Source organism: Rhea americana, unplaced genomic scaffold, assembly GCF_003343005.1.
Source record: "Rhea americana isolate MKP2758 unplaced genomic scaffold, rheAme1 scaffold_71, whole genome shotgun sequence".
Lineage (NCBI taxonomy): Eukaryota > Metazoa > Chordata > Aves > Rheiformes > Rheidae > Rhea > Rhea americana.
Genome location: NW_028186879.1, coordinates 2,616,724 through 2,625,673, shown reverse-complemented (window position 1 = coordinate 2,625,673; position 8,950 = coordinate 2,616,724). Strand labels below are relative to the sequence as shown.

Here is an 8,950-nt window from a genome sequence, read left to right as displayed (position 1 = left end):
AAATCCTGAACCTTGAGGTGAACCAAAAAATGGAAATAAAAGCTTGGACATTGAAAGGACGCTGAAAAAGTCTGCAAGCCCAACTATCCTGCCAGCATTTGAACTCRCAAAAATATTTTTAATGAAAAGACTTGAGCAAAAAATGGTATTTTGTTAAAACTAATGTGTTTCAAACATATAGTTTCTAATACAACTTTGAGCAGGAAGGACACGTGCATATCTTTCAGATACAGCAGATCAGGCCCCTGCTCTGTCAGAATCATCAGAAACGAAAAACTTACCTCAGTCAGGAGCAGTAAGCAGAATCTCTGACATCTTTGACAGTTGGCCAGCAAACAGGCATGTCTGCGCTCTGTGCCTCTTTCCTACAGACTTGCAGAACACACTTTTCTGTTCCAGTAACCCTTTTGAAAGGTTTTGCTTTTGTTCCAGAGAAAACAAAATTCAAACCTCCTTACTTAAGTCACAKAACTTAAATCCCCATCCTCTGTTTAGCAATACTTTTATTAATAWAAGAAGCTGCATGTACATTTACTTCCAACGGACACTGTAGGAACTGTCTGCTGGGAAGAGGACAAGCACAATGATGGCAGATGCCTATGGCTGGGACAGTAACAAGGATGACTTTTGCCTGAATGTTCAACCCCAGAATCAGGTTAAGTAGTTTGTTAAAATGAATTAGTGCTGAGAATTTCTGTAGCTGTTACTGAAAAAACAGTAAAAAAGTGTGACATTTTTTGCTTCAAGATAATAAAATAAATATGATATTAGATATATTTTTGCCTCACAGAAGAGATTTTGTGGACATTGAAAAAATTTTAAAACTGCACAATAAAGTTTTATAAAACACAGCTGATGAACTTCAGCTTTGTACATTATTTAATTAAAGCACGTACAGTAAAAGTAATGGGAATGTAAGTTTGTACTTATTTCCAGAAAATAGACTCATTTGACAAACAGTGTTCCAAGAGTAAATAAACCTTGTAATGCAATACACATCAAGTTACTGCAGTTCTATACAGGTACATCAGCTGCCAACAGCCAATTCATCTGCTCTGTAGCCATAACGCTTGATTTACAACATGTGTAACAGCACACAGATGGTAAGATGCACAAAGCAATATACGCAAGATATGTTACAAAACACTAGTCAAAATAAAACATATATGCAAGTCATCCCTAGTATTTACAACAAATAGTTTTAAATTAGAGCTCATTCAGGAGGCATCTCCTACATACAAATGCCACACATTTAGAAAAAAAGGAGAAAGGCAGTCAAAGAAAGATATCGTATTAGTTATGGCTAAAGACCTTTGGCTCCAAAACTCTGTTATGATTATTTTCAAAAGACAACTAAAATGTGGAACATTTGAGTAGTCTGTCTTTGAACTCCTTTATTACACTGACCACTAAAACTCAATGTGAAATTTAGCATGGCAAAAGCCACTTGTAAAACAATCTTATTATTTTGTACATCAAATGCTCTGAGTTAGATGCAATTATGGTTTGGCATTATCCTAACCCAGTAGGAACACATTTGAGGACAATTATGTTTTACTGCATCTCATGCTWAAAGTCTGAGGTTATTTGCTCAGCAGGCCATCAGGAAGGCTCTGGCTGTGCTTTATCTAAATGAGGCACAACTGTGCTTAGTAGTTGCCCTAGAACAGTTGATAGTAACTTAAAGCTTGTGAAAGAAAGAAGAAAAGAACAGATGTTGCCTTCACACTTTTTGGATGATAGGCAAATTTTGTCATCAGAAATAGGATCAGAACTTTTGAATTTTGCTCAAGGGAAGACTTGCTAAAGTACAAACTTGTACGTTTTATTTGCAACTGTCTTCTCCACAGACTCCAAAATCAGGCTGAACCTCCCAGTAAGTATTTGCTTTAATTGTTGGATAATGGAATCGAGTGTTTTCATTTAACTACAATTTGTTCAAAAGATCATGGTGTATTTTGTACTATCTTGTTATATTTTATCAGTCTTCCCTGCATAGCCAGCACATTCCTTGACCAATAAATAAAGAACTCAATAAAATGCCTATCATATTGGTCTCCTCTTAACCTATTGCAAAATCAGATTTCAAATAAAGACACTGAGAATATTATAAAGAACCATGTCTACATAGAGGGTATTATATATAAAACTTTCCTGAGTAATCTGCACGATGAAACAGTTGCTTTTCATCTCTCTGAAATTAAGTTCTCTTCAGAAGAAACCAGATACATCCCAAACCACATGCAAACATTTCTGTTCATTTTTAGGGCTAAGGCACCAGCAMTATTATATGGGAAGAGCCTTTGTGGGCACTGACATGTCAGAAGATACATCCCAAAATCTGTATTTTTTTCCAACAATCCCACAGGACCTAGCCCTGAAATGGAGAAGGTTTTATCAAAGACAAGTATGTAAGTAAGTGTGGATTTCATAATGTCTTCAGGCCCACTGAACATGGCAGAGAAACCTGACCAGCTGGGAAAGCTGCTGGGTATGCATTGCGATACAACTTCAGATCTTTTTAAAAATCTAGAACAAATATTTCAAAATGTAATTATGAAAAATTCTTCACTTCCATGGCAAGTACCCAGAAAAATGGGTATATAAGAAACACTTATACACGGGTTGCTTATTTAAGAGGAAGAACATGCATCCATGCCTTCATTTGTAAGTCCATTCATTGTGTTTAAGTTGAACATTTAGAATTATCTTTCAAAACATTCTGAAAGGAGATGGCTTGTTTAAAACATCAAAAGAAACAGACAACCCAGCAAGCTATTTCACTAACTTTCTTGTGTACTTTCTTTAAACTGGATTGTTGAAAATGTAAATGTATATTTCCAGTTCTTAACTGTTCCAGGTCATCTTCCATCACTATGGAAAAGCACAAGAAAAGAAGTTCACTATGCAGTGAACAATACAATTGAGCATCACCAGACTTTGCATCACTGCTGAGCTATATACACAAGGCATTTGAAATGTACAGTTGTCAGATGTCGTTTAAAACCAAAACTATAAACCTGGGCTTTGCAGAAGTTACCACAGTTACCATATCACAAAATCATCAGACTAGTGGGCTCCACAACACTGATGATAAATAAAAATACGGAGGTAACAACAGTAGTAGGAACAAATATATGTTTAAAATAAGGCTTTTTTACATTATCAGTAAGATGCTTSGCTTCTAGTCTCTCTTTGTTCTTCCTATGTTACAGATTCATGACAAAGCTGACTGTGTCCATTTTCAAAGAATACTCTTGGATCCATCTTTATCATCAGATAATGCCCCTAACCAGCAGCATATGATAAAATATTTGAAAGACATTCATAACAAATAGGTTCTGAAACATATGGAATCTTTCTTTCCTTCCATATCAACAACAGTCTTGCCACCCTTAATGAAAATTATCAAGCAGAAATGATCAGTGCTGCGTAAGTCAAGATCCTGTTTCCTCCTGGTGGCTTTTTAAAAGTTACTTTCCCAAATCAACCTCCTGTGATAGGCAAATTAGGTATTGCAGACACTAGCCAGAGCTGACCTTCATCAAGATAGGTCCTTCCCCTTCCAGTACAACATGATAGTTCTTAGACAAAAATCCATTTCTGATCCACACAATTTCTCTGTCCATTCCAGTAAGGATTTCTCTTTCTTTGTGAAGAAACTGGTAAAAACCCATTGTCAATTGACTGTGCGTAAGAAGCATAGCTTCAGACTGCTTCAGGAACTTAATGGAGATTTATATTACCATTCATCCATTTTTTAAGTGAAGCTGTATGAATAGGGAGTACAAAGTGTGAGAATTATGTGCCAGCAGTCTCATACTTTCTCAACTCTAACTTTGTACATTCACATTATCTCCATTAAAAAATAAAAAAATACTTTTTTACGCTGAGAAATAAGCATATGAGAAGTATAAAGAAGCATCTCCTATGCTAAGAAGTGCACAGAAAGTCATACAAAAGCTCTATACTGAAGAGTGTACATGCCTGTGGTATATTGCTGTGACTGAAAGTAATCAGAGATGCCGTGGCTCCTCTTGTTTTAACTTGTATGCAGTAAATGCACAATCTTTATAGTCCATTTTGCACTCTGTTCATGTTYCTATATGACAGAACAAAATTTCCCTGTTCCAATCTGGAATATGGTAAGGCCTTGCGGGACTTTTTCCTGCTATTTGGCAACTTAATAAAAAAAAAGACAGGAAGGGTTAAGGTTCGCCAAATTCTGCAACAGCACATCAGTCATATAGGATCTCTCCACCTGATTTTAAYGGGTGGTCCCTGCTCAATGCTCCAAAAGGAAGGAGAAAACTTCCCCTAAGATTCCCTGCTGATACACCCTTAGGGAAAAATTCCTCCCTAACCTAAATTTGGCCATCAGTATAAGATCAAGAAAAATGAAATGTTACAACGACCTGAATAGTTCCATCATTATTTGAAGATAACTAAGAAACAGAGATCAAATACTGCTGCTTTAGAACAACAGCAATTTGTCTTTGTCAGAAGGGACTCTGCTCTTCACCAGCAACGCTCACTGGCACTGCCRACATTGCTTCCAAACAGTGGTGATGAACTTCATTCTTCTTCCAGACAAAGGTGGTGTTTCTGGCTCAAGGGAGCCTAAGTTTTTCCCTCCAAAACTGAGGATTCACRGAGCTCAAATAAGCTTAGCTGTGTTCTTCTCTGGAATAACTCTTTGCCCGTGCTGGTGTCCTTCCAAGGCCCATGGCCTCTCACTTCTTGAACGGGGTGAGTTTATTGAAGGTGTGCCAGAAGAGGGATGGTTTCCGCTTGGGCTCTGCCAGGGCAAAAACCTGCTGCTGCGGGATGCTGGTAGGCACAGTGATGTGGCGCTGATGAATGGGATGCAAGCTTTGGTGTGGAGGAGGCATAGGACACCCATTATAGCTTACACCTGCAAAAAGAACAGTTTACGGATGTGTATGAGACACCTAGCAAAGTAACTAACACAGGGAAAAATTAAGCCCAATAGCGGGGGACAAACCCAACAGTCAGTAAAGTCAAGGTGAAATCCACCATGAACTTGAATGGAAGCATTACTAGATGTTATCCTTTGTAATCTCAGACTTGTGGCTTAAGAAGGAAAGAGAGTAATACTAGTACAAATAACATTACAGAATTATCAAAAATAAGCATCTGTTTCACAAAAGCTTGGCACTAACTTTTTTTTTTATTATTATTTATTTCAAAGGAAAGACACTCAAAGTACACACTGCCATTGTAGTCAGTTCATGGGTAAGGCTGGGTAAAATATTATTAACAATAAAAATACATTTCTTCAATTTGGAGAATACTTTTCTAGTCTAATGTCTCAGACTTTGGCCTTTGTGCACTTGGAATATAATTTCCTCATCTCTATTTGCAGCCACTCCCTGATAATCCAGACAGGTTCATAATCCACTATTATTTCGTAGGCATCTAGTGACTGATAAAGAGAAAATGCTTTAATAATACTGATTATGGGAAACAGAAGACTACCTAATACAAATCCTTTTCTCCTGAATTCAGACTTAATCTGTTCCAGTTGCTCAATTTATTCACTCATCATACTAGAAATTTAGACAAATTTGATGTTAAGACTGAAAAGAACAAAATCTTAATACACTTCCTGAGAGAGAAAAGGAATAGAAAGTTTTTTTTTTTCATTTTTCTCTTGTTCATCTCTACAAATTAGCAGGAAGATAAAAAGAAGCTGTCTAGAGTATGTAATTATCAATGCAACAACATGTGGCTCCCAGTAAGAACACTACGATATTTTAAACAGAAAGCACATAATTACTAAAGAAGAGCAAGCTATCAGACTGAGAGTCATGGAAGGAAACAGTAACTCTCATTTATCTTTAATCTCTGCACACACTTTTTTACATCCTTCAAAAAACACTTGCCCTATGTGTTATGTTTCTTTTCTAATAAAGAGATAATACACTGACTTGCCTCTCTGAAGGAGACTAGGAAACTGATTCAGTGGATAGGTTGAAACTGAAATACAGGCTAAGGGAAATATGTGATTCCATCTAAACCAATGAAAATTAAAAAAAAAAAAACTCAAACCACAGTCAGATTGTATTACTTCCTAATATAATACACAGTGGAATATAATAAGAATATAAATTAGTTCTTAAATATTCACCTTTAATTTTTCCATGCCTTGACTTTCGGGCATTCTGCATGGCTTGTTTCTTCTGATTTTCTGATATTTCCATTCCTATGTCAAGAGCAAAAAAAGGCACTGGTATAAAAATACTGTAATAGTTGATTACATTAAATTAAAACTGGTAAGTAAACTATTTTAACCAATTTTAAGTAATTTTAAGAAAATTTTAATAGCAATGTACCCTAAGTTTTCAAAAGCATGTTTTACTTTGTCAAAGAAATTTAAAGATTCAAACTTTTTCACTGGGATAACAATAGAAAGGTTAACTTGCCAATAGGTTAGTGGGAAAAGCTTGTTTTCCTATTCCAGCAAATGGTAATCGATGGGGAACTAACTAGCAAAAATGTTCTTTTTATAGATAACTCCAGATAACTACAAATTAAAAAATGTAGTTTTTTAACTACACTTCTGGAAGCTACACGCCACAAAGKAGYAGATGCAGAATCTGATTCTCTTCATTGACTCCAGGCTAACTTGGCTTAACAAGCTGAAGYCATTGGTATAGCAGTAGTGCAAACTTGGTACAARAGAAAACTAAACTCTTGGTATCTTCATGTTGAAATACCCAATCTTATTGTAATCTTGCAATCACCTTGCTCAGTAAGAGGAAACTACCTATTTTYCTTCCACATTTTCATTGCTTACACCCTCTGTGTTTAATGAGTTCACTTYCTGATCCATATGGGATAAAAGATTTCATTTTAAAAGCTGAAAAAGCTTTCTGTGCTCTGAACAAACTCCAGGGTGTTATCTCAGATTGGGCGTTTGTGTAAGTYTGTACTTTTGGCTGGCATAAAGCGGGAATTGTTTTAACTACTTTGCACAGTCCTTGAGTGAACGAGATACGAGATGCACGTCCCTGCCCTACAGCATGTTGCATGTGTGCCAGCGAGGAGCAAGGAGTCTCTGGTGCTGATGCAGCAGAAGGCTAAGGAGGGCGCGTTGCCTCTGCTCGGAGAAGACGGTGTCATCTAATATGCCAGGCACRGAAGCAGCATCTGAGACGGTTGTGGCTGTATCGCACCAGGGCTGCCTCCCTCTCAGCCCCATTTCTCCTTTACTTGTCTCATACTTGTATGACTGATGTGATGCTGAAGTATGTGGTCAACCTTGAGCAACTTAGTATCATGTGATAGGTGTGACTGCCATATAYCGAGTACAGGGAAGGCAGACATCTACCATGAAAGGTCACCAGGTGAGTGGTGAGTGCTGGGGCACAAGTACAAGCACTCTAGTTTCYTCCCGCTCTGCTCAGGACATACGTGACTCATGGATATGATGTTAGCACAAGCAGAAGACAGGACAGGACAGAAGCTGCAATGCAAAGTCAAAAGAACAAAGATGCCAGTTGTGTTCCATTTTGYGTTTTCCTTCACTTTGTTATACTTTTTAGATCCTCTTTACTTTTTTTTAACCTGCACTTTTTTTTAACCTGGACTTATAAAGAAGCTGTTAGAAATCAGCAAATATGTATAATACAACAATGTTTAGCTATAATTTTGGGATTCTTATGTTTTCTTCTGCAACTTCTTCAATCATAGGAACAAAGAAACAGCCAAAACTAAAAAAAAAAAAAAAAAAAGTAATTTCATCAACAGGGTTCAGACCATTTTCTTAGGGTTACTATTAGTGGTTTTAGAGAACGATTTTCTGGCTATGGCCTTTTCTTCACATACATTCAGAGAAGCTAAGAAAAGTTTGATATGGTTTTGGGAGACAATGACTCGCACTAAAGCATTTTTGAAAATAGAGGTAAAATGCCATTTGCAATTCTGAGTTTGAAGATTTGTTCTTTGATGGTTAGCGGTTTCCTCTGAATTCCAGCAAGACTGCTTACAAAACCAACAAGATAAATTTAAATCTGAGGTTGAGAATACTGGCACCTTTCCACAGATTTTGGCTAACAGCTATGTCAAAAAATGAAATCTATGTCTGCYGGGTAACGAAGAATACATCCAATCCACTCACTGGGACTCACAAGACCAACTGACATTGGCTATTAAAACTCAATTATCTTTCTTCTGGTTCAAGATGCTGATGTGAGAACAGGTACCCTAAATCTGAATAATCAGTTGTTACACTTGAAAAGCATTAGTTTCCAGAAGGACGGATTTTATACAGGCATTCAGGGACACAAAATGCTGCCTGTGCATATATGACATTATAGAAAATAAATTTTCTCACCATACAGTGATTTTCTTCATTATATTGCACAGTATCTTAAAAAACAGAACRTACTGTGGACCCTCCCTTGCAATCCTTGCACTCAGCATCATGGAAATTTGTGACCTAGCCCTCAACAAGGATTAGTGCTATTATACTAAACTGTTACCACTGCTGTTGCCAAACTGTTGAAGCACCACTCTTTCTAAGGGTCATCTCAAAACGGGTGACCATCCTGATTTTCAYGACATCCCAATAGAACAATTATATTTAGGGTTGTAGCTGTTACATTTTTGCAGTTTCCTCATATTTGGGGTTTTCTGGTGGAGCACCACCTACAAAGAATGGTAACACACCACTGCCTGCACAAGCCACATCTGTTGCTACCATGAGCAGATACTGGTGTGAACGTCAGAAGTATCCCAACATAGAAAATTTGGGTGCCCAACATGCTCTCCCARTGCTCCAGAGAGGAACCATGGCAGAAAGAGGTGTAGATACAGATTGGTAGAGCTCAGGAGAACTCTTCAGAAAGGATGAGGAATGGAAAATGATTGTATTTTATCTTGTTTTGCTCAGACTCCTTCAAAAAGGAGCTCCATTCAAGCTCCA

General features: G+C 37.3%; 1 protein-coding gene across 1 annotated transcript in view; it reads right to left on the bottom strand.

The window, feature by feature from the left end:
• Positions 1-490: 490 nt before the first annotated feature.
• The window catches only part of SPATA13 (spermatogenesis associated 13), a 50,218-nt gene continuing 41,758 nt past the window's right edge, over positions 491-8,950 (bottom strand). The window contains exons 11-12 of the mRNA XM_085321759.1: positions 6,152-6,226; positions 491-4,915 (exon numbers count right to left, since the gene is read on the bottom strand). Of these exons, the coding sequence (XP_085177885.1) occupies positions 4,734-4,915; positions 6,152-6,226 (257 nt within the window). The 3' untranslated portion in view covers positions 491-4,733. The remainder of the gene's footprint in view (positions 4,916-6,151; positions 6,227-8,950) is intronic.